General features: G+C 33.8%; 5 protein-coding genes across 7 annotated transcripts in view; 2 read left to right on the top strand and 3 right to left on the bottom strand.

The window, feature by feature from the left end:
• The window catches only part of LOC105424494 (uncharacterized), a 5,784-nt gene extending 4,816 nt beyond the window's left edge, over positions 1-968 (bottom strand). The window contains exons 1-2 of the mRNA XM_011634753.3: positions 749-968; positions 1-421 (exon numbers count right to left, since the gene is read on the bottom strand). The exon at positions 1-421 is cut by the window's left edge and continues 404 nt beyond it. Of these exons, the coding sequence (XP_011633055.2) occupies positions 1-421; positions 749-876 (549 nt within the window). The 5' untranslated portion in view covers positions 877-968. The remainder of the gene's footprint in view (positions 422-748) is intronic.
• A 286-nt stretch (positions 969-1,254) lies between these two features.
• Positions 1,255-16,144, bottom strand: spel1 (DNA mismatch repair protein spel1). 2 transcript variants are annotated; one of them, XM_089079040.1, is made up of 15 exons: positions 15,915-16,144; positions 15,792-15,841; positions 7,040-7,163; positions 6,442-6,698; positions 6,029-6,196; positions 5,753-5,941; positions 4,774-5,168; positions 4,441-4,655; positions 3,863-4,180; positions 3,551-3,772; positions 3,067-3,299; positions 2,407-2,498; positions 2,111-2,333; positions 1,923-2,015; positions 1,255-1,553 (listed from the first exon to the last, which is right to left on the bottom strand). In XM_089079040.1, exons 1-15 carry the CDS (start codon positions 15,946-15,948, stop codon positions 1,395-1,397), a joined length of 2,772 nt encoding a protein of 923 aa, XP_088935166.1. In that variant the 5' UTR covers positions 15,949-16,144; the 3' UTR covers positions 1,255-1,394. The 2 variants fall into 2 exon arrangements, with proteins under 2 accessions (XP_088935166.1, XP_088935167.1); XM_089079041.1 differs by lacking the exons at positions 15,792-15,841; positions 15,915-16,144 and adding an exon at positions 7,250-7,876.
• Positions 9,275-15,285, top strand: LOC105424493 (uncharacterized). The gene is made up of 2 exons (XM_011634752.3): positions 9,275-9,410; positions 10,407-15,285. The coding sequence occupies exon 2, from the start codon at positions 10,423-10,425 to the stop codon at positions 14,995-14,997; it is 4,575 nt and encodes a 1,524-aa protein (XP_011633054.3). The 5' UTR covers positions 9,275-9,410; positions 10,407-10,422; the 3' UTR covers positions 14,998-15,285.
• Positions 16,145-17,252: 1,108 nt separating the features above from the next.
• On the top strand, positions 17,253-21,387 carry heix (UbiA prenyltransferase domain-containing heix). Of its 2 annotated transcripts, none has more exons than XM_011634755.3 (2): positions 17,253-17,410; positions 18,170-21,387. In XM_011634755.3, the coding sequence occupies exon 2, from the start codon at positions 18,185-18,187 to the stop codon at positions 19,181-19,183; it is 999 nt and encodes a 332-aa protein (XP_011633057.1). In that variant the 5' UTR covers positions 17,253-17,410; positions 18,170-18,184; the 3' UTR covers positions 19,184-21,387. The 2 variants fall into 2 exon arrangements, with proteins under 2 accessions (XP_011633057.1, XP_011633056.1); XM_011634754.3 differs by having other exon boundaries at positions 17,268-17,662.
• Positions 21,388-21,444: 57 nt separating this feature from the next.
• xmas (RRM_XMAS2 and SAC3_GANP domain-containing protein xmas) lies at positions 21,445-27,322 on the bottom strand. Its single transcript, XM_011634758.3, has 4 exons — positions 26,948-27,322; positions 22,745-26,757; positions 22,357-22,638; positions 21,445-22,234 (listed from the first exon to the last, which is right to left on the bottom strand). Exons 2-4 carry the CDS (start codon positions 26,755-26,757, stop codon positions 21,652-21,654), a joined length of 4,878 nt encoding a protein of 1,625 aa, XP_011633060.2. The 5' UTR covers positions 26,948-27,322; the 3' UTR covers positions 21,445-21,651.
• Positions 27,323-27,596: the final 274 nt, after the last annotated feature.

The following is a 27,596-nucleotide window of genomic DNA, read 5'->3' as shown; positions in this document are numbered from 1 at the left end:
CAATTCCGGCAGTTTCAACAACTTCAATCTCTTTGCTAATGACTTTGCATCAGATTTCGAACGTGTGCTGCTGCTTGGTACATTCTGAGTCTGCACTTGTTCCACGTGAGTTTTATTGTTATATTTGGGAATGCCAAACATGGAAAAGTGTCTCCTCAGTCCAAAGTATGGAGTAATTACCCAGGTATATTTATTGCCGATCTCAATCACTACCTTGGCGCTGGAGCCTTCAACACAGTTTCTCTGACACGTATAACCACTGCAGTGATAACATTTTGGGAAAGGTGCGTTCTCTCCTAACGTAATCACCATGTGTAATCTGTAGCACATAGCTTTGAAGCTGACGCTGAGCAATTGCAAGCATTTTATATCTGGGAATCTAAAGTGCACCTTTGAAATTAGCTGCAGCCATTTCATCTTCCTAAAATAATGCAAAATATATTATTTTCTAAAGAAAGCAACGTTTTCGTTCAAAATCTCAAGCAATATTTTCTTATTCTGCATTTGGTATTTAATTCTCTAAGTCTTTCCTAAAGTCTTTCCTTCTTTATTGAAGAAGGAGAAGGTTGGGTCGCCATGGTCGAAAAATTTCGACCGGTGGATCCCACCAGGAAAACAACAAACGAGATGCATATCATTAATTAGTGTATGCAAAATCGCACGTTCTGAGTGTACATTGCTCGCGCGTCCGTCCGTGACAGACCCGATTTGATGCTGGTTCGACGTAAACCTAACCTGGTGCACTCACCACAGATAATCCGTGTCCGACGTCTTCCTCAGGTATTTGCAAGTGCTGCCAAACGCAATAATGTCAGGTACATCGCAGTACAATAAAATCTTAATCCAAATCTCCTCGGGGAAGACCGCGGGATCCATAATTGTTATTGATAAAAACGATAGAAAAATGTACGATCAACAGTCACTTGACAGGCCTTCAGACACTCCCCAGGACCAGCAATACGCTAGTCAAGTTCAAGGTTACGATGGAGAACGCGAATCAATATGTTATCCACAGATGGTATCATCATAGAATCATCATAATTTCACGATTATGATCACGAATATTTTCTACAAAAATTCCTTAAAAAAGTCACAGACAATGTTATGAACATTTTCTTCTTTTTAATTACTTAATCTAGTTCAAAAATTAGCTACAAAAATATACTGTCTTCCTCTCCACTTTTCAAGAACTATGTTGAACTCATTTGTATTATATTATCTCTTTTCAAAGGTAAAAACTGAATATAATACATATTTATATGAAATTGATTTAATGGAAAAGTATATTTACATATTCTTTTAGTCGGCTTATAAAAATATTTGTACTTATAAATAATACTGTTTGTTATAATCCTTTTTCTTTCTTGTATTCACAGTAATATACAATTCTTGATTTAAAAAGAATTGGTAATTAATGCTTCAATGTAAGCATTCTTATGGGAGAGAATATCCTTCTTCAATGATGATACCTGATTTTCTAAATCGATATCGGATAAAGATTGATCCAAAGCTTTACAATTTGTGAGAAACTGTGAAATAAGAGCTTCACCTTCCTGCAACAATATTAATTGCAAATTATCTAGTATTTATACTAAAAAAAAAACGTTTGCTTAATCTTTATTTTCTTTGGCATAATTTTATATAAACATACTGATTACACGCTTTATTTAATATACTATATAACTAGAAGATATATTTTGATAAAAAGAGTAAGAATTTTCTCTTTTATGAAAAATTATTCCAAACAAGTTACTGTGTGTAAATATTTTTTCATTCTATTTGATAGAGTCTATTTGATAGAATCTATCTATTTGATAAGTTTTTATTAACGATAAATTATTAGTTAAGTTATTATATAAATAACATTATATATTATTTTATCAAACTATTATTAACATTAATTAATAAAACAATAAAAATACCTGAATAATCTTCTGTTTCTTTTGGGGATTATCAGATCCTTCAAAAATTATGCCTTGATAGTTTTCAAGTTCCGCTTGTTTTCTTTTAGCAAACTAAATAAAAAATTGTGCAATATATATAAGAAAAAATAGAAAATTTTATATTTGCTTGCGAACTGAAAATTATATATATATATATATATATATACCTCTATTACTTCTTGTGGGAAGTTAGCCATTTTAGCCACATGAAGACCAAAGCTTTGATCGCAAATCCCTGGCTTTATTTTATAAAGTAATGTTAACTTGTTTTCTTCAACAAGAGCGGTAACGTGATGATTTTGTACTGCGGGAATTTCTTCGGCTAACTTAGTGATTTCATGAAAATGTGTAGCAAACAAACAATATGATTTAATGTCCTTTGCCAAATGTCTAAAAGAATATATAACATGATATATAACATTTCTTAGTATAATTTTTTGGCAATTTGTATACACATACTTACTCTGCTATTGACCAAGCTATACCACAGCCTTCATAGGTAGATGTACCTCTACCCAATTCATCGATAATTACAAGAGAGTTACACGTTGCTGTCTGTAAATATTTAATATCGGAGATCATATTGTATTTTCGTTAAGCAATTTCTTAAGGCTCCTGAGTACTCAGCTAAGAACTCCGCGTTGACGTTAGCGACACATTGTCGTGATGAAAATTAGTTTAATCCTTATCCATTTTTATATTAAGTGATGTGCGGATTTTTTATTTACAATCAATTTCGTTATTATGTGCTTAATTGTGCAGTGTGACTTGTTTCGTATTTACCAAATTCATAAAAATGGACGACAGCTAAAATTATTGTTAAATTTTATATGTAAAAGCATATTTTTCACTTCTTTTAACAGCTGTCAAACCGTGTTTTCTACCTGAATAAGTTTCATTTCACGTGCCTTTTACTATTTATTGATTATCAGGAAAAGAAAGGATAGCATTCATTTTTATAAGTGTCTTAAAGCCATCTCAAATGTTGTTTTAATCAAATATCTCTTTATTTGCAAATTAGTTGCAATAAACTTTACTGTGTCATTTTTCGCTTATGACATCACAATTCTAATATGATTGCGGTGATTACTCAGGAGCCTTAATGGCAAATAATATAAATTACTTTCAAAATAGCAGCAGTTTCTATCATTTCCATCATGAAAGTTGATAATCCTTTCAGTTGGGAATCATCAGCTCCTACTCGAGCTAATATACAATCTAATAACGATATAGTTGCTTCATTGCAAGGAACAAAACTACCAATATGAGCCATTAATGCAGTTACGCCAACAGATCTAATATAAGTACTTTTACCTCCCATATTTGGACCAGTAATAATACAAAAGTGATACTGATCTACAAAAAATAAATCAAATAGAAAGTTTAAAAAAATTTTTATAACAAATTCAAAACTCACATACATAGATACAACTCTATCATTTTATATATATATATATATATATATATATATATATGTATATATATATGTATATATATATATATATATATATAATCATAAAAATATATACGAAAATATATACAATCATACACACACACACACACACACACACACACACACACACACACACACACACGCGCGCGCGTACCTCTTTTAAAATTAATATCATTGGCAATATAATCTACTCCTTGTTGCAGTTCCAAACATGGATGTCTAACTTGAATGAGATTTAGTTCACCCTCTTCACTTGGGACCATCTTGGGACGTACATATACTTTGTTAGCACTTACTGCTGCAGAAGCAAATGCAGTAAGAACATCAAGACATGCCAGCACACCACCGATAGAACGTACTGTATCACTATAGCCAGCTATAAACATAACACAAAAATGTATTAATAAATGTATTAATGTTATGTTTTAATATTTGAAATAATTTATATTTAAGAATTGACAAAAACCTGCAATTCCTATAATTTCTGTGATAACATCTTTTTGTCTCTCCAAATATTTATTTCTAGCAGCTATGAAATCATCATTTAATTCATTTAATTTATTATTTCGGAATCTTACACCAGCTTTGTTAGAATCTAAAATAGTGTAATGCTTTTTATTTCTTAATATTTTTTCTTCCTTTAATGTTATACGGAAGTAATAACCGAATTGTTGATTAGATTCTAGTTTTATTATTTTGCCTGCTTCTAAACCAAGATCATTTGCTGCCTTATTAAGTTGATCTTGTATAGTTTCCTCCGTTTCTTCCATTGCATCTTTTAATGCTGTAATATTACAAAATTATAATTATTTATTATATATATTTAAAATAAAAACTAAATAAAAAATATATATACAAATATAAATAATATAAAATATATAAATTATTGTATATAAATAATATATATACAATGTGTCAAAATTCATGCACTCTTTCTTAATACAAGATCTATTCTTATTTAAAATATATATCCATTATCTATTATTTGGTGCATATTATTCTACATTTTAAAAATAAATTATAATAAATCAAAATTTGAGTTACTTTTAAAATCATCCGCAAATCCTGGATTGACCATAAAATCTCCTTTCTCAGCAGCATCTAAATCAATTGTTTGCTCCACTAGCTGTTGAAATTTGTTCATATCTTCTATAAGTTCTTTTAATGGATCTATTATCATCGTTTTTAAGGCAGTCACATTTTCTTCCGGTGAAAGTTGTTCTAATAGTTTTGGCAAATACGATACACACAGATAGATTCTAAAGTATAAACATATAATAAGTATTAATATATATAATCTATGATACAATCTATAGTGTCATGTTATATTCTGCCTTGATCATAAAGAAAGCCGATTTTATAGCAACAATAGCTTACTTGTAACAATCTTGCAACGCCGATTTTTTTCTAGCCAGTTTTTTTGCCAATTGTTGCAAGTCTGGCATACGTCTCAGATAATCATCACTAAGAATGGATCTTAATTCATTATTTCTTACTAATAGTTCAACAATATCATGTCGTTCTTTTATTAGAGATAAGTCTCTAAGAGGCTGACGAACCCATTGCGCGATCAATCGGTGTCCCTGTGCGGTTCTACACTTATCTAATAATGTTAAGACACTAGTGACAGAATTTCCATATAAATTTGACATTGTATCAGTATGTGGCTCGATGTTAAGAGCTTTTATTGCCGCAGAATCTAGTCTTATGTATCGTGACTGCTCAATTTGATTCAATTTAAATTGATTCATATGGCCTTCGTCTGATGTTAACTGTCAAAGAATTACTATATAAGAAACATCTAATAAAAGATGTGTACATGTATGTATGTGTGGTATGGTGTGGTGTGGTATGGTGTGTGTGTGTGTGTGTGTGTGTGTGTGTGTGTGTGTGTGTGTGTGTGTGTGTGCATATATATATATATATATATATATTATATATATATATATGCACACACACACACACACACACCATACCACACCACACCATATATATATTATATATAGAAAGAGAGTGTCATCTTTATTATAAATTTTAATGATAAACTGATTTAAAAACTTCTTTCTTTATATAGATCTTCTTAATATAGATTCTTAATATAGATTTAATACTAAATCTTTGTAACTTTTTGTATTTTTACTAGGATAATTAGAAAGTATAGTATTCTTGTCACATATATAATATTTTCAATTATTAAATAGTTCTACATGCTATTTTTTATTAATTTATTTTTATTAATTTTTATTTTCTTTATAAAAAGAAAGTAACAAATTTATTAACAAATATATCATCAAAATTTGATATAATAAAGATAAGACATCCTATATATTTTTGTAAATAAAACTATGGTATTTACATCTAAATATTTGATTAGTGCAGATGTAGCAGACATAGCTAAATTTAAATTAACTTCGGGCAATGATTGTGCATTTTGTTTTTGTCCTTTTTTAAATTTTATTAATGTGTTTAAATCATCTATGATCGAATCACTCGCAAATTCATTTTTTTTTCTTAATGTAACCATCACGTTACTTCTTTCCATTAGCTGAAAAAGTATATATGAAATCGTAATATTAACTCAAAATACTTTTTAGTACAATATATAGTGATTCTCATTTATATTTGTACATACTTGTTTGAGAGTTTGAAATTCATAACTTCCTTCTCCCTGAATCAATAAACACTCTTTTGGAGCTAAAGTTACAACAAGTGATTCTAGATTTGAAAATGATTCGTTATCTTGAAATTCAGCGACTGAAATTAGAGTCGAAACGACATCTACACAGCTTAAACCGACAATCTGTAAAATATTAATAATTTAAGTATGAATGAATATTTTATTTTATAATTAATTGAATATTTTATTTTATAATTATAGAATAAATTTCTTAAATATGTTATAATCACATTCATATAATTATATTATTTTTATATTAGAAAAATCATAATTTTATAATTAATAAAATTGCTTCTATAAGGCATTTCTATAATTATATCACCCTATATATTTAGCAAGATACATTTAATCATGCATGATGAACTCACTCTGGACTTTCCTTCTGTACCCAGTTTTACAGCTATTACGGATACACCCACAGCTATATCATTATTACTGAACAAGATATCTTCGAAATGAGATAGATTGCCGGGTGAACCTTTGTACTCCAAGATCCAGTTCTGATTTTTAGAAGAGCCTTGATTGACATAAACTTCAACTCTATATTGCTTTACTAATAACAAATCGCGTACAAATGTCTCAAAATGGCTTTTATTGAGAATAACTCCTTCTGTTTTATTTGGCTCTGCAAGAAAAATATTTATTTTATTATTGATATTTGAACTTGTACTATCCTTAAACCTTAGATAATTCATTCAATAAAACATAGAGATAAATAATAAATGTTTATTAAAAAAGTTTATTAAATCAATTTTATCTTTTTAAACATATATAAACTAATATGCATAGATAAATAGAAAATATAAAAAGATTTAAATATATCAAAAATAAAATTTTTCAAATCAGAAAAGAAAACTTTTATTCTAGTAAATATTTGCATCTAATTATTAGACTATAGTTTTTCTAAATTTAATGATTCTTTTGCATAAGTTCTAAGAAATTATAGAATTTTCAAATGGTATTTACCAGCTCCAATCATTTTACAGACAGATGTTGTTTTAAACACTTCTTGTGCAGCAAACAGAGCATCACTTCCATGTACTGTGTAATAGTCTGATCTATTGAAGAATCGAATCGTAGTATCAAGTTTCTGAAATACACAATTATTATTATGTGTCAATTTATTTATTATATCGAGTCGATATCGAGTTTCCATGAATTTCTACTGTGCAATACCCATGTGTGTAATCTCTATTGCAGAAATATATTATAGATTATGATGTTAGTAGAATATTGCGCTTTTAGATTCTCTCCAACATTCGAAGAAATATTTTAAATAATATGTATGACGAATTGAGAGCACATAGTACGTCATTGCGTTATATATTGTGAATCTGACGCCGTATAAATCATCATTTAAATTCATCCTTGACCCATTTGGGTAACGGTGCAAGCTTCTAAAGATAATGCAATTTTTTAAATAATATCTTTTAATTGTAATTTAAAGCTTTCATTCCTATTATGTTATTTTGTAATGTTCGTGAACATGTCATATGTTTCCGTCTAGAAATTCTTTTACATATTTATTACGAATATTTGGAATTATACATTGTTTTATGAAGTACCGTCATATATATTTTATATTTCTGAGAAATTAAAAACCTTGCTAACATATCTGTAGGTCAATGCCTATCGAGAGGTCAGAGTATCATAGGTCGTCTCAGCATTGATGTGATTTTACAGAAGTTTGGAATTTAAAGAAATATTTCATTGGCGCCGCAAAATTTTACAAATAATAACACCCCTATTCGCAGAATTCCTTTTCACTTTGCAACTTGATAGAGACATACATTTCTTCATTTATTTTATTCAGAAATATTGCAATTGTATTTTGAGATGGTAAATTGAAAGTTTCTAATATATATACAAATTGTTCAAAATGTTTTAATATGTTTAATAATATAAATTAAATTTAATAATATGTTAAATTTAATATATTTAATATATATTTTGAAAAAAAAATAAATCAATTTATAAGATTTATATTCTCATATAAAAAACTTAATATACTTATTTTCACTATAAATATTTAAATGACTTTTTGATGTAATAGCTATAACAGTTCTAAGTAAGAGAATGAAAAAAAAAAAAGAAAATGAGATATAATGTTAAATAACATTTCTCATAAAAATAAAATAGCTTTTTTTAATATAAATCACATAAATGAATACATTGAGGTGTTTCTCATCTTAATTTCTTAATGGGAAATCCCAACAGCTTCAATGACACCCATATATTGAGGTCACTATCGTGGAAATATCATTTCACCCTTAGCATGATAAAGGAAAGTCAGAGTTCATATTCTAGGAAGGTCAATAATTTTTGTTATAAACTGGGCCATCGTTCTTTTGTTCTTTGTATTGTTTTTTGAATTCTTTTTATGTAAAGAGTACGGCTACCACCGTTACATTCCGAAGTGCAAGCACAAGAATACAAATATTACTGGAAGATTCACGGTCTTTACGTAACGGCGACCTTGAAATTGTTCCTAGCATCACTGAATGAAAGTGAGTCTGATCGTCGTTACAAATTCAGAATGACTTAACCAATGACACATCAATCCAAATATGGAAAATCGCTTGTCTCGATTACCTGGAAGTTATTGAGTTATGTCCGTTGCGTATATATACATATGTGATTAGAAAATGCATTGTGTGTTTATCTGCCAAGATGTTGTAATAAAATTTTAATCAAACAAGGATATGGAGACTAACAGGGATACAAATGTTACATTTAAACATGATCAATTTGTAAATAAAATTACCTTTCCTCATTATTTTCTATTTTAATTCATTTCTTTCAGGCTTGTTCTTTTTGCGATTTTTAATGTATTATTATAAAAAGAAGTTTAGGTATAATTTGGTATTATTTATTTTTGCACAGGGAGAATATTTTTCTCTCAATAATATTATGTCTTTTCTCGCGTGACAGTAGAAGAATTACAAAATAAAATTCTAAAGCTTGAAAAAATTTCAAAGAGTTAATGTAGTACACAAGGTTTACAACAAGGATTTATAACAAGGGTACGAAAAGGAATTAATAGATACAGATAAGACTACATATTTCTGACACTTACGTCAACGGTAGAACCCAATCTTATTGCTGAGAATTGTGTACGATAAGAACAAGTCTCAACTGTGATGAATAAAAAGGCAAGATCACTAATATGTGTAAGAGCGAAAAAGAATACTCCGAGAATCGTTCGAGAAAGAAGGGGGAGAGAACATAAATGGATTTGTGGTAATCTCCTTCTGTTATATGTGAGCCTACAGTGTTAGTGAGAACATCTCTGCATTAACAACTGAATTATAAGTGTTTGTCGATCTTCCATTTTAAGGTAATAAAATATAGCCGCTTTTATAATGGCAGATGTGGATTAAGTGTATGAAATATTGTGATTTGTTAGTGAATGCAAGTTAAATGCATATTAAGTATGTAAACATTAAATTTGACAAAATATTATCTAGACGACAATCAATGAATAAAATGAATGATATAGGTTTATCTTCTTACTATTACTTATGTTATAACAAAATTGCCTTTTAATTTAACATAGACTATTATATTATTCAAAATCTTATTTTAAAAAAATGTTGCGTACATATTTTTTTCATTTGCCAAATAATTGAAATGAGATTAAAACCTTGGCGATTTTATATTTTTAAAGAGGCAAAAAATTGTGTTACTTCATCTTTACCATATTAAGATAAGAGTTTTGATTGTGAGTGTAAGAAATCGACTAATACTATTATAAATTTGATTTATACATCTCATGTATTATCTTTTTATTTATCATTTATCATGAAAGATGACTTTGATGAACCTATTTATAAGTTACATCTTCATACATAACTTTCATAGAAGAGCAAATCTGAATTAATGTTCTTGAAATAAAAAATAAATTTATACCAACATAGAATTATTAGATTATTTTTTGCAAAAACATAAAATCAAGTACTTTCAAAACACTACTTTCTTTGTACAAAGTAACACTCTTTTTATTAAGTATATATATTCTTTTATTTTCTAAAAACCTAATTCCATACATTTATTCACAATTAAAGAACTAAACAATTAAAGAATGAATAATCTTTCATAATTTATATTTTTAAAGATTGTATTTTAAAGATTAATTAAGTAAAAAAATTTTATTTGTATATCAGAAATGTGAAATTAGAAAAATTAGATTAGAAAGAAATAGCTTATTTATATATGTCCAGAGGGATGGATAAGAAAAAAGAGGAGTAAAGGAAGAAAATCAAAGAATGTATATGTTTTAAATATCTAGCTTTAAGTATTTATACATATTTGCATATTTATTTTTATTTCACAGAGATCGGATAGGGATAATGGCGATAGGACGGATAATCGTTTTATCCGCGTTAGTCGCCCAAGCATTATCTGCACCAAGTGGCTGCATAGAAACTTGCAACTTTTACGAAACAGCTTATCAGAGCCATGCTACATCGGGCGGTTATCAAGATCATTCGAATTTGATTCAGGCAAGCACGAATCTAAATGATAATAATTATGCCAAACCAGGAAACTGGACTGAACATAATCAATACAGCACGGATGGTGGTCATGGAAAAGTCCACGAAGAACGAGGGCAATATGTGGAAGGATCGAAAAGGGTACGATATTACAAGAAGAACTTCACCTCGTCCTACGGCACGGGACGTAACGTGAATGCAGTGAATACAGCGGAATTAGGCGAATTAAGTGGACAACACAGATATGATTCGATACAGGTACCAAGTAACCAGCATTTGGAATCCCAAAGCACATACAATCAATTAGGACAAACAGTTACAAAAGAAACCGGATACAATAGGGTGCATAGCCAACAGACACAATCATCATCAACGAGAATCGATAGCAAGAGCGAGAGACTGGAAGATTTTGGAGAATATGGCGGACATTCGCAGGTTCAACACGTCCCCAACATCAGCTCTCAAACTATCGGTACACAACATCATGTCGAAACAATCCCTGAAAACTGGAGTAGAGTAGATTCTTATAGGACCGACGGAGGTCGCGGACAGGTCTTCGAAGAGGAAGGTCAATATGTAACCGGACCTAAGAAGGTTCGTTATTACAAAAAGAATTACACCTCCAGCTACAGCACGTCTGGAGTTCCTCAAACCAGCATTGGTTCGGCGACAGTAAACGAATTGCACAGTGAATTGCAAAGAAACTTGCATAAAGAGCTCGACAGTCTTAGAAAAGATCTTCATCAAGTCTCTAGCATCGGACACACCGCCGCTACTTCGCACATAGATTCGACGATAGGTTTGACTCACGAAACGTCCGGTTTCCACGATCTGCAAACCGCCGAGAGTGAGGGCTACAGAGAACATTTGGGCTACCGACGCGTTCCGTCCACCGGAACCGAGCATCGTTATACCGAGCAACAGCAGACGTTCACCAATACGAGGCAGCAGCTGCCATATCCAACTGCGGCTCCAGATACATACGGCACGGAAAGCCAAAGAACTTACCAGAGCCACGAGACCTACATGTCCCGAGTGCATCCCGCGCCTCAACCTGGTCATTTGTCTCCTGTCCCTTACGTACAAGTTCCCAGTAGTAGTTATCAGACGAACTATCATAATGTGCATTCAAGTGGACATCACCTGGACGAGACCCGTCGCGCAGAAGTCTTAGGTGCGCATCACTCCAGTGTCAGCCAGAATCAGTTGCTTACCGAGAGTTCCCGTGCGTACAATCCGCATTCAAGTCATATCACCTATCCCAGCAGAAATGGCGAAACGAGACACTACGAGGAACACTGGAGTTCCTCCAGTCACGCGGGAAGGAACGTAGCTCCCGAACGAATTTCTGTGGATCATTCCGGTGCTGGTTACACGGAAAGAGCGCATTACGATCGGGATGCCTATAACGAGCAACACGGACGTTATCATTCCGCACAGGGTTACGAGTCTCGTGCGAGTAGTAGCAGCAGCAATTATGATTCAGCGTACAGAACGAGTTCGTCTGGACAGCTCGTCACCGGGTCGCGGGACGTGGGACACGTGGGACACGTAGGACACGCGGGACACGTAGGACATGGTGTCGATTGCACCGAAGAAACTCATCAGCAATATCAACAGGAAACCAGATATCACAGAAAGTATAAGCGAGACGTTCATCACGGCGACGTGCAGCAACATCAAACAACCGACAACGAGGATTTCACGCAACAGAATCAGGAGTTCGATCAAGAGTCACAACAATTGGAAGATCTGACACAGCAGAGTGAACAATTTACACAGCAGACCGAAGGTCAGCTTGAATTTGGTCAGCAAACTGTCGACAAATCACACTTAGAGGACTTGACACAACAGAGTGAACAATTTACACAGCAGACAGAAGGTCAGCTTGAATTTGGCCAGCAAACTGTCGACAAATCACACTTAGAAGACTTGACACAACAGAGTGAACAATTTACACAGCAGACCGAAGGTCAGCTTGAATTTGGTCAGCAAACTGTCGACAAATCACACTTAGAAGACTTGACACAACAGAGTGAACAATTTACGCAACAGACAGAAGGTCAGCTTGAATTTGGCCAGCAAACTGTCGACAAATCACACTTAGAAGACTTGACACAACAGAATGAACAATTTACACAGCAGACAGAAGGTCAGCTTGAATTTGGTCAGCAAACTGTCAACAAATCACACTTAGAAGACTTGACACAACAGAGTGAACAATTTACACAGCAGACAGAAGGTCAGCTTGAATTTGGTCAGCAAACAGTCGATAAGTCACACTTAGAGAACTTGACGCAGCAGAGTGAACAGTTTACACAGCAGACACAAGGATCTGATGATTTTACACAGCAAAGTGGCAAACTTGAATTCGGTCGACAAATAGATGTTAATCAACATTTAATAGAGCAAAATGGACAGCTCGCACAGCAAACGGAAGGTCAACTTGAATTCGGGCAGCAAATTGTCAATAATCAGAATTTAGAGCAGGATTTAATGCAGCACTTTATGATGCAAGGATCTGATTTTACGCCACAAAGTGGCAAACTTCAATTTGGAGAACAAACTGACGAAACTCAACAATTAGACCAATTTTCACAGCGAACAGCAAGATCAGATGATTTAACGCAACAAACTCAATTAGATAAACATGAATTTAGACCGCACATTGTTGATAATCAACATTTAGAAGATTTGACACAACAAAGCGAACAGTTTTCACAGCAGAGAGATGGTCAACTTGAATTTGGACAACAAAATATTGGTAATCAGCACATAGAAAACTTAAAAAAGCAAAGTGAACAGCAAACAGGATCAAATGATTTTACGCAACAAACAATTGGGAAACTGGAATTCGGTCCACTGCTACCAATGGATAAATCTAACAAGCCAAAAAGTCAACATCTAGAGGAATTCAATCACCAAAATGCAGATTTCTCTCAACAGGTAAGCGAATTTGATGATTTTACACAACAAACAATGGGACAATTAGAATTTGGACAACAAGTGCAGCAAACGCATAGATCTAATAAACCAAAAGTCGGCAGTCAACATTTGGAAGACATGACTCAGCAAAACGAAGATTTAACTCAGCAAATTGGAAGATTCGATGATTTCTCACAACAAACAGCAGGAAGTTTGGAATTTGGACAACAAAGAGAACAGAAACCTAGTTGGCCAGGATATAATACTCAGCGTCTGGAACATTATTCTCAACAAAATAATTGGGATGTAGATGACCTCTCGCAACAATCGCATCGATATCCATCTTACAACAATCGAAATAACGAACAATCTGAATTAGAACAAATGTCACAACAAACGGATTTTAATCAAGATTTCACTCAACAAATTAATCAAAACCAACAATTAACAACTGGTCTGAAACCAGCACCGAAACCAAAACCAAGACAGCGATATCAAAAACATGATTCCATTCTATCACATACAGATGGAACAGATACAAATCTTGATGTTTCCAGACCAATTGAGGTAAGTCCAGAGGTTGATGTAGACAATCTTCGCGAAAGGATGATTCAGCATGGCAATCGCGTAATCGCGGATCCATATTCTGAATCCAATCCTCATACATCGAAGGTTTCATATTCGCAAGAAAGTAGCGTATTCGATAACGAAAAGGAAAACATGGATCGGTTACATTGGGTGCATAAATCAAATGATGCTACAGTAGGATTGCAATGGCATTATACTTATCATCCAAGCGATTTAACTAACGTTGAAGGTTCACAGGACAATTATTATCCTCGTTTAAATGTTAACTCGATGTCACAGCAAACAGAAAATATACAACAACAATCAAGACCATTTGACTTTAATCAACAAGAAGTACAGAATAAGCATACGTTTGAAGATGAACGTCAAAATTTATATATTTCTCAATCACAAGCGCAACATGATCAACAATCAGAATCATTTCAACAAACTGAAACATCCCGTTTTGACAATCAGTTCAATCAAAATTCTGAACAGATTCCATCAAAAGTAATTCCATTGCAAAATACTGAAATTTCTCAGCTGACTTTAGAACAAGATAGACACTCATCACCGACTACAGAGCAAACGGGAGATAAAATAGAATCCCGAATTTTGCAAGCATATGGTGGAGGACCATATACATCGCGTAATGATGATTTTTATAACAGAATTAGGCCGAATCCTAGCGCTACCTTGGCACCTATGGATGGTGACGATCCATGGGATATCAGAGAAAAACCAAGGGAAACAATGATACCTCGAACATGGTCCACAGTGCACAATATACCAGAAATTGCAGATACAACAGAAGTGACAGAAACTACAACACAAATAATAGAGACTACAACCCAACCATCCTTCTGGAATAAACTTGGTCATAAAATAACTAGCACATATGACAAGGCTAAAGAAAGAGCCAAGGAAATTTTTGGCTAGATATTGTTTACTTTATTTAAAAATTACTTATTTAAACAAAATTTCTTTCACATTTTGAGTTAAGACATTGAATTTTTACATTTATTTAAGTAATATATGTATATTTACCAATTTATATTTACCAATAAAAAAAATCAAAGCGAATCAAGAATGAAACACATAATCATTATATCATAAGCTCATTTTTAATTCTTAATTAGTATTATTGTAAAACATTATTATTGTAAAACTAAGAGATAATTTTCATTATTTTATATAAATAAAAATATATTTTCTTTCTTAATAGAAGTATTATGTCTCTTTTGTACATAAACATTAAAAAAATGTTCAGATCTTCACTTAAATGTAGCATTTATTCACAAAATATTATCATTTCATCAATAATTCAAATGCAAGAAAAAATAGAGTTTAACAAAATTAAATGTAATTATTTTTCTTTCTAATTTTTATTGTTAATAAATAAATATCAGTAATATATCAAACTGCTATGAGAATATTCCTTAATAAAATATATTTTATTTAGAAAAACAAGTATATAATAATAATATAACAAAAATAATTTTTCTTAATTATTATAATCATTGTAATCATTCTATAATAAATATATTTTTTATATGTAACTTATTATTAACATAAAAGAAAATATATGTATTATAGCATTTTTCTATTAATAATCGATACTATATTTAGAAAAATATACTCATAAAAATGATCGATATTGAAAGGATAATTAATATAATTATAAGAAAAAATTTTAATCATTATATCCATACGCAGCATATTCGATCACTCACCTCTGGAAGACTTTTGAAAAATCTAACAAAGCTTTGTTGTGTAGGAGGATCTGAAATAAATAATTTTATATTAAGACAATAAAACGAGCCTACATAAGATTTTGATTAAGTGAAGCATCTTACCCATGCTGAACTGTTGGTTAGGTTGCACTGCCATGTTTATGATAATAACGTAAAATACGTAGCAACTAAGATGTAGTAAGGGTTCTATTGAAGAATTAAATTGAAAATTGGAATTACGAAATTGTACTTTACACACTTTTCCTCAATCACTTTTCTTCATCCCGGCGATTAAAAGATACTCAAATGGCGGTTAACACTCCAACTCAGGGTTACCAGATTTACCGACGAAATACTATTAAAGCCCAACAATCTTAGGGTGCTGTCACATGTGGCGTAATATGCGTAAGCGTAATCTGCATATTCCGATATAATATTTTAAAATTGTTTGGAATATGGAAACTGATGGTATACCAACAGGAAAAAGCTCATGTCATAGAATGTGGGTGCGTCCGATATTCGCAGAAAGACGAAGATTATTACAAGATGATAGTGACAATCTAGTCAAAGAAATGAAATTTGAAAATTACGAAATGTTCTACAAATATTGTAGAATGTCCATAGAAATGTTTAATCAATTGTTAGATATTGTTGGCCCACGCATTGAAAAACATTATAAATTAATATATATATATATATATAATTAATATATATTTATTTATTTTTAATTAATTTGATATGATGATTTAATTAATCATTATTATATTAATTAATTAAGTTATTCTGATTTGATCTTTATTCATTTTGCCGAAAAGCTCTGATTATTCCGAGTATTCACTGTGATGTGTATGTATGTGTGTGTGTGTGTGTGTGTGTGTGTGTGTGTGTGTTTTTTCCGCAAAAAAATGGATATATTCAGCTTAACAATAAAAGCGTAAACAGCATAAAGTAACTAGGCGGAATCTGATTCAAGTGAAACGATGTGATTGGTCGGCGCAAGTTACGCTTATGCAAGTTATGTCGCATGTGACGGCACCCTTACAGAAGTTAGCATGACCGCTTTTGGGGCTCGGGGATAATTGAAAAACATTGATATTATCGACCATTTTGATTGTACAAAATCAAATTTGTACAAAAATTATCGAGGAGAATGAGGATAATAAAGGAAGAAAAACGTTTATTCATTACTGTTATTATGACGGATTTAATTTTAAATTAATAGTTCCTTTTACGAACTATTAATTTGTCCAGCCTCCAAAAAAAACTATTCGGCCATAGACGAAAGACACTAAATTGTGAAGTTGATCGCAGATAGAGATGTAATACGATATTTAAAAAATTAAGATTGAACGAGAGAATGTTATACTGCATATTTATCACTTTCTTTTCCCCCTCTTCTACACACACACACACACACACACACACACACACACACACACACACACACACACACACACACCACACACACACACACACACACACACATGCGCCTGTAATACATAAAAGCAAGCCACATATGTCATGTATTCACGTACATCTTTTTTTAATGTGTGTATATCTGTCACCAACTTCACAGTGGAGCAGCGTCCTCCGTCTGGCATCTGGCATCTCCGGCGCAGGTAAAAAAAAAAAAGAACAGACGTGTCCCTACAGGTATAGAGACACTGGTGAAGGAAAGTCGAGGAAGAAGAGGAGGATCCGAAGTACCGCGCGCCCGTGTTTTAACGTCGTTCGAGCGAATGATTTATCGATGTGATGATAAATGATGTGCCAGCATATGTACGGGAAGCAAAACGTTACTTCGATTATCGCGAACAGCGTCTTCGTCCTAACCTAACTTCGTCCGTATCTATCTTTGGAAGGAATCTCAGGTGGGTTTGCTCTCCCTTCCGCGCGATGAAAAACCTCCGTTGAAAAATCCTCCGCTTTAATCGTCTCGCAAAAATTTTATATTCCGCTCCGATTGCTCTCACAACTGTCACGACACTACTCCTTTTGACAATCACTCGATCTTCGAGGAAGTTACACGTGGAAACGAGCGGCGCAACGCGTATGCGGTGTAGTATTAGAATACCGTTAAGTACGATGCACCGGCGACCTTTTTGAGTGTCGTGACGTCGAACGATTTATATCGGTTAATAATTATTTTTTTTTTTCCCTTAATTTTGTATCAGTGTAGAGAGTAAAACTGTTGAAATTTACGTTTATAAAGAATATATAAAAAATATATTTAAACTGTTTGTTGTCGTTTCTGATAACACATCTAGATTCATGTGAAATCTATCTTGATAGTTTTGATATTTCTGATGCATAGCTTATCAAATCTCTTAATTTTTATTAATAAAGATTGCATTTTAAATGATGGCGTTTCTTTTTAGTATTATACAAGAAACATGATGTTCAATGGTATTCAAAGTCCGATTGAGCAAGTTGAAGATAGCTGTATGGGGAACAATGTGCATCATCCAGCACCTGCTCCATCGACCACAGGTTCGCCGCTTATGAAGTTGTCTTCGTATTTCCTGGCAGTCCGACCATGGTCAATGAGCGCATCATTGGTACCCACGCTTCTCGGTTCAGCACTTGCTTATCGACTGACTGGCTTGACAAACTTCAGTTGGATATCGTTAATCTTCACCATATTCACAGTGCTTTGCGTGCATGGCGCTGGTAATGTAGTGAATACTTATTACGACTATGTAAAAGGCGTTGATAGCCGAAAAAGCGACGACAGAATACTGGTAGATCAGTTATTATCCAAGGACGAATTGGTTACATTAGGGGTTGTCTTATATTTGGCGGGCTGCGTGGGATTTGTCATACTGACAACCTCCTCTCCCGCAAGGATAGAAACATTAGCTTTTGTGTACTTTGGAGGCTTATCCTGTTCCTTTCTCTACACAGGAGGTGTGGGATTAAAATATATCGCTCTAGGCGATGTACTTATCTTAGTCATATTCGGTCCAATCTCGGTTCTATTTGCGTTTATGGCGCAAACCGGTTATCCTAAGGTTGAACTAATGTATTACGCAATACCACTCGCCTTAAACACTGAGGCTATTTTGCATAGTAACAATACGAGAGATATGGAAAGCGACAAGAAAGCGGGAATCGTGACGCTCGCGATCGTCCTGGGTCACACTATATCTCATGTTTTGTTTTTCTTTTTACTATTTACACCATACATGATTTTTACAGTAGCAGCTTTTAAATATTCTATCTGGTTTTTATTACCAGTTATCACTTTACCGACCGCCTTTAAAATAGAAAAGGAATTCCGCAATCCGCGTAGACTTCAAAACGTGCCTAAACAAACAGCCAGATTAAATGTGTTTCTAGGTAGTTTGTACGTCATCGCTTGTTTGTATACAGGCTCGCTCCCTTATCTGTAAGTTATTCACAAAACTTCCGCGTCATCCTGGATTACTCGTCCATTCAAGCTCAGTCATATCTTTTTCTGACTTTATTTAAATTTGCGAGTAATCGCACGACTTTTCAGACAATCTTAAAGAATAAGTTAACATTAGAAGTGATCATCTTTTTGTTCATTTCTATTTTTCATTTCATTTCTATTTTTTAATATTCTCTCTCTCTCTCTCTCTCTTTCTCTCTCTCTCTCTCTCTCTCTCTGTGCCATCTTATAATTTGGATTCGCTCTGCTAATCCAAATACAATTGCATTTGTCATTTTCGGAAGTAATCCAGGATTGATATCTCCAATGAAATTGGAATTCACTGATCGGCAGCTTGTTATTAAGTGACGAATTTTATAATTTTATCGAAATCTCTAAGCCTTAGCAAATTACGCGATTGCTTTCAAATTATATTTAGCACAAATAAAAAAGAGAAGAGAAATAATTTATTGAAGATGTTTACGTCACGTTTGCTTTAAGTACAATTAAACTCATATCAGTTTCAGATGTTCATCGCCAAATTAAATCTCTGTGAATGTAATCTTGAACGTTACTTCATTATAATGCAGCGTACTGTATTGTCATATTTTATAATACAACAAAGCAGCATTCTCGCGACTCGAAAAATCGGAGGATATAATCCTCCATTTTTTCTCATCTTAAAAATCATATAAAGCTTTTATATGAATTCCATCAAAATTGAAACTTCTTGAAATAAATTTTTCTGTATTTATTTTGTTTAATAAGTCTCAAGATGTATGCATACTTTGCATATTTTATTATACGAATGAGATATATGCACATGTTGTAAAACTATATTTGAATATTTTGCATATTATTTATGTTGAAACTTACATGCATAATTTTAATAGAACAATATCACAATGTCACATATGTATGTCTTACATCATGATATGTTACATTTTCGATATTATATTCAGTTTTATAGTTTATTTTTAATAATCATTTTATTTTTACCAAATAAATGTTTTTTTTTTTTTTTCAAATAATAGTTCAGATACAATGTCGCATACTTTCACATACTCTTTAGACACGTCATAGTACGTCTCATATCATATTTGTTATTTATAAGAAAATTTTACGATTATATTTCCTAAATAAAGACTCGAATTTAGAAATTAATCAAAAATATAATGAAACCAAACGAAAATGTATAGCTTGCTTTTATCCGGATTTGTCTCTTATTAAGTGAACGATTAAATGATAAAATATAAAGATCTGTAAAAAAATATAAACGTGTTCTATGAGTAACAAAAACGAAAAACTTTGATAATTAGGAGTCACCATAACATTAATTTACACATTTGAAGTTTTATATGATTATACATGTGAAGATTGTTATACCAAATTTTTTTACGAGAAAGTAAAATATCATGTCAATTTGTATTGTATTCTGTATATATCACGGAAAACTTGTATTATAGCATCATTTGATCTCAGTTCATTGAATAAATACATAATTTTGTTAACATCAAAGAGTCGTATAAAAATATTACTTTAATACCCTATATTAAATATCTCTCTTTGAAGATACATACATTTCTATATTAAATATTTCATCTTATGTATTGCATACAATAAAATTATCATATCGGAAGGAAGAAGAGAATGTGCAATAGAAATCAAAGAAAGATATATGAATATAGGAAAAGTAAATTTTCATGATTAATTTAATAAAAGATTTAAAGCTCGGCTCTTTCTTAAAAACATAATTTCGTGATCCTGAAACTTGAAACCTGAAAATATACAGGACATCTGTCACGTAGAAATAATTTCTAAAATAACGGATCATTCTTCGGCCGTGCTTAGTTGTCACGACCGCTTGAATATGGCTTAATTAAGAGAAAACATAATATTGTACACGTAATTTCATGTATGATATCATAAAACCGATGTGACTGCCCGAAAGAGCCGAACCTTAATATATTTTTTTGCACTAATCTTTTTAGAATATTTATTATTTGTGAAGAATGCTTCTTTCTTCTTCATGAGAATTCAACTGTGTTGTGAATGTACAATATCAGACAAGTGACAATACCTTTGAAGTTGTGGAAAAGCGGTTTTGTTAAAAATATATATTTTCTAAATTGTATAATTCTGCGAATTATATGTTGTATATATGAGACAATTGCGTTATGAAAAATAAATTAATGACTAACTCTATTTCTATGATTTTATGACATACAACTTAAAAATGCAAGATTTTAATAAGATCGTAGCAGCGATTTAAATGTTCCCTTTAATTATTTACAAACACGTTTCAAATGTTACACGCTGATATATATTTTAATTGGAAAACATTGTCAAAATAAATCGTCGCACGTCAATATATAAATATAATACATGTTGTACATAACGTATAATATAATATAAAATATAACAAAAAAAAGATACTATTAAAATGTCATAAAGTTAAACGGAAAAAACTCAAACACCTTCCTTTGTTAGATTTGTCTCATCGAGCAAAGCGCTTTTCAATTTATCTTCCAATAACGCATTCTCCAATTGTTGCGTCTGCAAGCGATTTTCTATCTCTTTAGACACAGAATGCACTTCCATAACACAAGCCTTAGTGTTCTCGCAGAATTCTGCTAGCAAACCAAACTCCTCGTCTAACGTACTATCATCTAAATCATTTTCCGATTTATCGAATTTCTTTCGTTTTTTCATCGGTTCATTTAACGCGACACTATTATCCGAGTCCAAGTCGTGCGATATGAATTCTGTCAGTACGTTAGACTTGAACCACCACGGTAACGATCGGAAATGCTTGATGTGATTTTTGTTGTAAATAATCGTTTGATCTGCATCCAAAAGACATACTTTTTCCTTGATCACGTGCAGTAGTATGTGTACAAAGTTGGACACTTGTAAACTACCCGAAGTGAGGAACAAGTCGCTTAATATATCGCAAAATACGATATTACAGTTTGAATCAGACAGCACCTCTCTGCAATAATTCATAATGTGTCGTCGTAAATCTTGTATGTCTGTTATTGGCCATGGTGCACTAAAACAGAGGAAAAAGGATATAAATAATGAAAAAAAGGTCTTCATGTGTACTTCGGTATAAATAAGCCAAAAAAAAATAAAAAGTAACACAAACATAGGTACATCGACTAGATCACTTACTTCCATGGTGGCAAGATAAAACTATTCATCGCAATCTCCACTTTCGCTCTATATTCATCACGTTTCCATGACTCGTCAAAATACTCATAATTGCATGGCATGATATTGTTACTCTTGAGATATCTTTTTAATTCAGGTGCGAAACTTGTATATAACAAGGATTCTGGATCTAAGATTATATCTATCAGGTGATTTACGGCCTCATTGTGCAAGTCGATTACAAAGTTGGGATCCTTCAACGCGTTTGACAATTGTTTATTGAGCATAGAATCACCCAGTATCCTGTAAATTATAATAGCGAAGAAAATGAAATATATGTACAGAGGATGTATATTGGAATATACAAGTAGATAAAAATATATACATAAATAGAAGAAAAAAATCTTACCTCAACCACAACTCTTCAGATAAGCAAATATCGTATATATTATGTAGATAATCCATTTCTAACGGATTCGGTGGTGATTTATTCACTGTCAACCATAAAATTGCGCTTTGTGTCAAATTTAATATAATTTTCTCGGAGAGATTCTCTTCGTACATGATTGTATATTCCGATACATAGCCAGATTCCAAGAAAGATTCTAAATCTGAGACAATCATTTCGTTTTGATTCTCCAAATCGCCGTTACCGAGAACAATAAAAGCAAGCGGCACAGGCATTAACTTATGTCGCGATAATACGGTTTTCATTAAACGTTTCGCGACAGATTTGTAATTCTCCGACGCATCGGCGATGAATAGAAGCGCGTCGGCACCGACTAAGTGGTGTTCGCTGATCAAACCCTCAAAATGCCTTATGCAAACGTGCAAAGTTTCATAGGGATTCGGCTGATAAATCTTCACGATAGGATCCATCGTGAAATCGTTAGGATACAAGTATCTGTTCATTATCTTCTTATGATGCCACAAGATCAATCGGTTGACTAAGTCTGGCCAGGAGATCACGAGTTTCCAATACACGTTGGGCAGAGGATCGATATCCAGCAATCGGAGGTTCTCTTTGATGCCGGCATACACGATGACCTCGATCGGTGCAAGGGTTTCCGTCGCGTTAACCACCACATCCTCCGGTTCGCTTCGTCGTTTGCGCATATTCTGCAGTACCACTTCCTGTTCTTTAGTATACAGCATCCGCGCCGTTTCCTCCACGGATCGCCTCTGCAACCAAACTGGCGTGTCCTCCAATGCTGCTCTCTGCCGCTTCTTTCTCGCCACGTACTGCTTCCAGGCGTTCACGCACCCGACGATCACTCGGTTCTTAATTCGCAATAACATCGCCTCTAACTTTCGTTGCTGCTCGATCTCCGCGGTCAGTACTGCGTCGCACATCTCATAGGTAGTTTCGTTGATCACCTCCGAGAGAATTCTTTTGCTTAACGTGTCGTACATTTGTATCTTATCTATTTCTTGCCTCGCGATAGCAGAGCAGAACTCGTATATAACTTCCTCATGTAAGCTGTTGTAAATTTCCTCCGACTGTTGCTCGATTCGTTGCATTCTCCTCACGTGCTCCAATTTTTCCAGCCTTGCTTTCTCGGTCTCCGATATCGCTTCCTCTTGGATCTTCTGTTCCTTGTTACGGAAGACGGTTTGCTCTTTAATTTTATCCGCATCTACGAAGGTAGATTGTTGAGTAGAAACTGGTACGAGAAAATGTTTATTAACAAATATTGTAGAAGAGAAAGGTGTTACGTCCCTTGTGAATATATTTCCCGACTGTCCTCCGGAGAAAATACTTTTGTGTAGGACCATCGCGAACGGACCGGTCGATTCTGCATTACATGACGTTTCCGGCTGTTTGGAGAACATACTTGTAGATAGATTATTACCAAAAGTGCCGCTACTAAATATCATTGGCTGTTGTTTGTCGACTGTAGAGCTTTTGCAACTCATCGTACTAGTCAGATTCTCGTTACCAGATTGTTTCTCAGAAACTTTTATCGATGTACTGGCTTGAGTTTTGCATTCAAAGATATTCGATTCCTTTGGCTTGGATTCAACGGACATCGTCGTGTTAAAAATCTCCGAGGTAGCCAATTCAGGAACCGATGCATGTTTAAACATGCTTATTTCGTTGCTTGCAGCGTTTGTTGTCGCTGGTTGCTTTCGAACTTGTGCAGGACGAACGTCCTTTATGACCCTCTGATTAATTTTATCTCGGATTGTCAATTTTGGTAACTTTCTTGTCTCTTTCTCCGTGAATTCATACGGATCGTATTGTTTCGCAGGATCGGCGCTTTGATCAGTGGCGTTGATAGACTCCGATTTTAAATTGCCGTGTGCATCGAAGCTGTCGTGTGGCTTATGATTCTTGTACGTCTTTTCCGGCATACTCCCATCCATTCCCGCGATGCATTGTCCGATACTAAAATTTAAGGCCAATCTCTTAGATTCGATTAAATTACAAGCTCTACGTTGCTGGATACTCGCCGTCGGCATGTTGAGGCTTCGACGATTCAGGAGGATGTGTAGTTCATCATTCGACAAGTTTAAGCCCGCATGTTCGCAGAAATACTTTGCTTCTTTCTCGTCCTCAAAGCCGAGGATGTCTATTAATTCGTACAATTCATACGAGAAAACGGTCGCAGTGCTTCTGCAGTATGCCTTTACCATTATCGAGAGGGCTTTCAATCTGATCTGATTGAAATATCTTAACAAAATGCAAGCATTTAAATATGTCGTCTCTCGAACGAGCTTGAAGAATTTGTAATAATTGTTGGAGTCCAACGCGAAGTACACCTTGATCGCAAACTGAATCTCCGAGGAATTTTGTACAGACTTCGGTAGCTGCTGTAAGTCGCATAGGAAATTACCATTGTTTAAATTCAGCAGCACAACGTACGCCCGGAATTCGGGCTCGTTCTTACAAGTAATACCTTTCACTCTCAGATCATGATACATGTACTTCAAGGTCTGCAAACACTTGGTAAGATTCTCGGAGTTGATCTTCTTGTCGAACACAGACGCATCCTCCGCACAAAGCCTCTCCGAACATACAATGTGGAATCTGGCGCATTGCTCAATTAGTTCAACGCTCTCCTTGCAGCATAGTTCCTGTTGCGTAATGTCCTTCCTAATCCCCCTCGTTCTGTCCCAGAGGAAGTGGTACCATTCCGCTAGATTCGTGCCGTCCTGCTCGCAGAGATCCACTATCTCATGGAGCAAGTAGCTCATAGTCATCTTCAGAGATTTCACAGGCCTCAGCTCATGAGGCATTGGTTCTTCCTGATCCGCGGAAGATCTCGAATACTGTTTTATAGCGATCGCATGATTTATCCTGTACTCGTTTCCCTCGAGTTGCTCGTACGGCGCGACCTGTCTCTGCGACTCGCGCATCAAACGTTCCTTTTCCGGGCACATGTCGGGACAAGTACCATTGGTTACTTTGGCCGTTGCGAGTGAGGCTGGTTTGACTCGTTTCAATCTCATAAGACGATCCCTAGCTTCCAATACATTGTACTTGTCCTCAGTTGTGAGGGCAGCCTGTTGTATAATATTCTGTAAAGCTTCTATTGATGTGTTGGGCAAAGGTTTAGCTATTTGACTCTCGGTATCATGCTTCTCGACTTTCGCGACAGCTTTCTCTGACTTCGTTATAACTTTTTCATGCGACAAAGCCGCTTTTCCTTGTGCTCTGGTTTTTAACGGAAGCAACATACTTACATCGGCCAGTTCGTTCTCCTTGGTGGAATGTAAGTTATACTCCAGATTTGTCATAGCTTCTAATTCTGATTTAATCTCATCGTCGGATGCTTTGAGTAAATTTGCTACTATGTTACATTGCAAATTCTTTTTCTTGGTTACTGTTTTCGCTGCCTCCATCTTTGTCCATTCTATATGAAATTTTTCACCTCTGTACTCACCACTGCCATAATATGCGGCGCTCGCCTCTACCTTTGTCGCATAAACGACTACAATTATGTGCTTCTTTGGATGAATAGTTATCTTTTTGGTATTCCCAAACTTCGTAAAATGTTCTCTCGCCGATATTTTGGTTAATAAAGATTTTGGCACATCAGAACATGTTATCGAGTTATCTATGTTAACTTTAGTAACGCACGACCTAGAATTCTTTTTCAACTGTTCAAACGCCCCTGTATCCTTGAGTGCATTAGTGAACACATTCACTGAAGGGTTATACATATTTTTAGAAATATTTGGTTTGTATCTGTTGACTCGTGGGCTTGTACGGATCTGACCATGTCGCGGTACCATCATGGGTGCAGCAAAAGTAAAGACGTCTTTTTTATTGGGATGAACGTTAAAAACATGATCCGATCCTATGCCAAAATTGATGATCCTTGGAAGATCTGACACGGTGCTCGGTTTAGAGAACACGAAGGAATTCGTGGCTGCGCTAGCTTCCGAAGCGTCAACTTCCATGTCTGCTTCATCCATCTGTACCGGAATTTCACATTTATTCTAATCTTGTGAAGTGTCAGTATTATCGTACGAATACGACACGATATTACGTATCGAAAGAATATATACATTCAATATTTATTCGTATCGCATCTACAAACGAGGTTCTATCGGGATGTTGATAACTGCATCTTAACTAGCATTAATTAATCGTAAATTTACCAACCTTTTCCCAATATTCTGGAATAACGCTGAGCAAAACAAGTTAACGTCAGAGACGCAATATAACCTACATATCTCAACGCGCGCATTCAAAACACTAACCTATTTTACATAGTATGTACATGCGCAGTTCGTTACAAACGCAAAATCATGAATGGAAGATTCTAACATTTTTTCGATGTATCTCTAAACCTTTGAGTATATAGACATGAAGGGAGAATATTGACACCGAAAGTGTGTTCAAGGGTGTGTTCCTTTATTCACTCCGAGTACTGTCAGTATTACGAATAGCGTTCCGATATAGAGAATAGTGCACTCCGAAAGTACTGCCTTGAATTCTATGACGTCATTGATTTTACATCCTCTTTATTGGACTCAATAATTTTTGTATGCAGATTAATATAGGTAATTTTAGTCTCATTCAATGTAAATTAATTTTAATCCTGATTTAATTTATATTATATATTTTCTAAAAGATTAAAAACTAATAAACATTTTATTAAGGTAGCAGAAGTCAACAGCAATTCTAGTTATTTATAAATTGTCAGATCATTGGAGTATGAATAAAAAAAGTAAACATAATGTCTTGACTTAAGAAAAAAGTACATTTAATCGCTTCATTTCTTTAAAAATTTATTTGTACATTTATTCGT

The sequence above is a fragment of the Pogonomyrmex barbatus genome, unplaced genomic scaffold, assembly GCF_055798465.1.
Source record: "Pogonomyrmex barbatus isolate J1 unplaced genomic scaffold, ASM5579846v1 scaffold3, whole genome shotgun sequence".
NCBI lineage: Eukaryota > Metazoa > Arthropoda > Insecta > Hymenoptera > Formicidae > Pogonomyrmex > Pogonomyrmex barbatus.
Note: the sequence above shows the minus strand (reverse complement) of the source record. Positions and strands in the feature narration are given on the sequence as shown.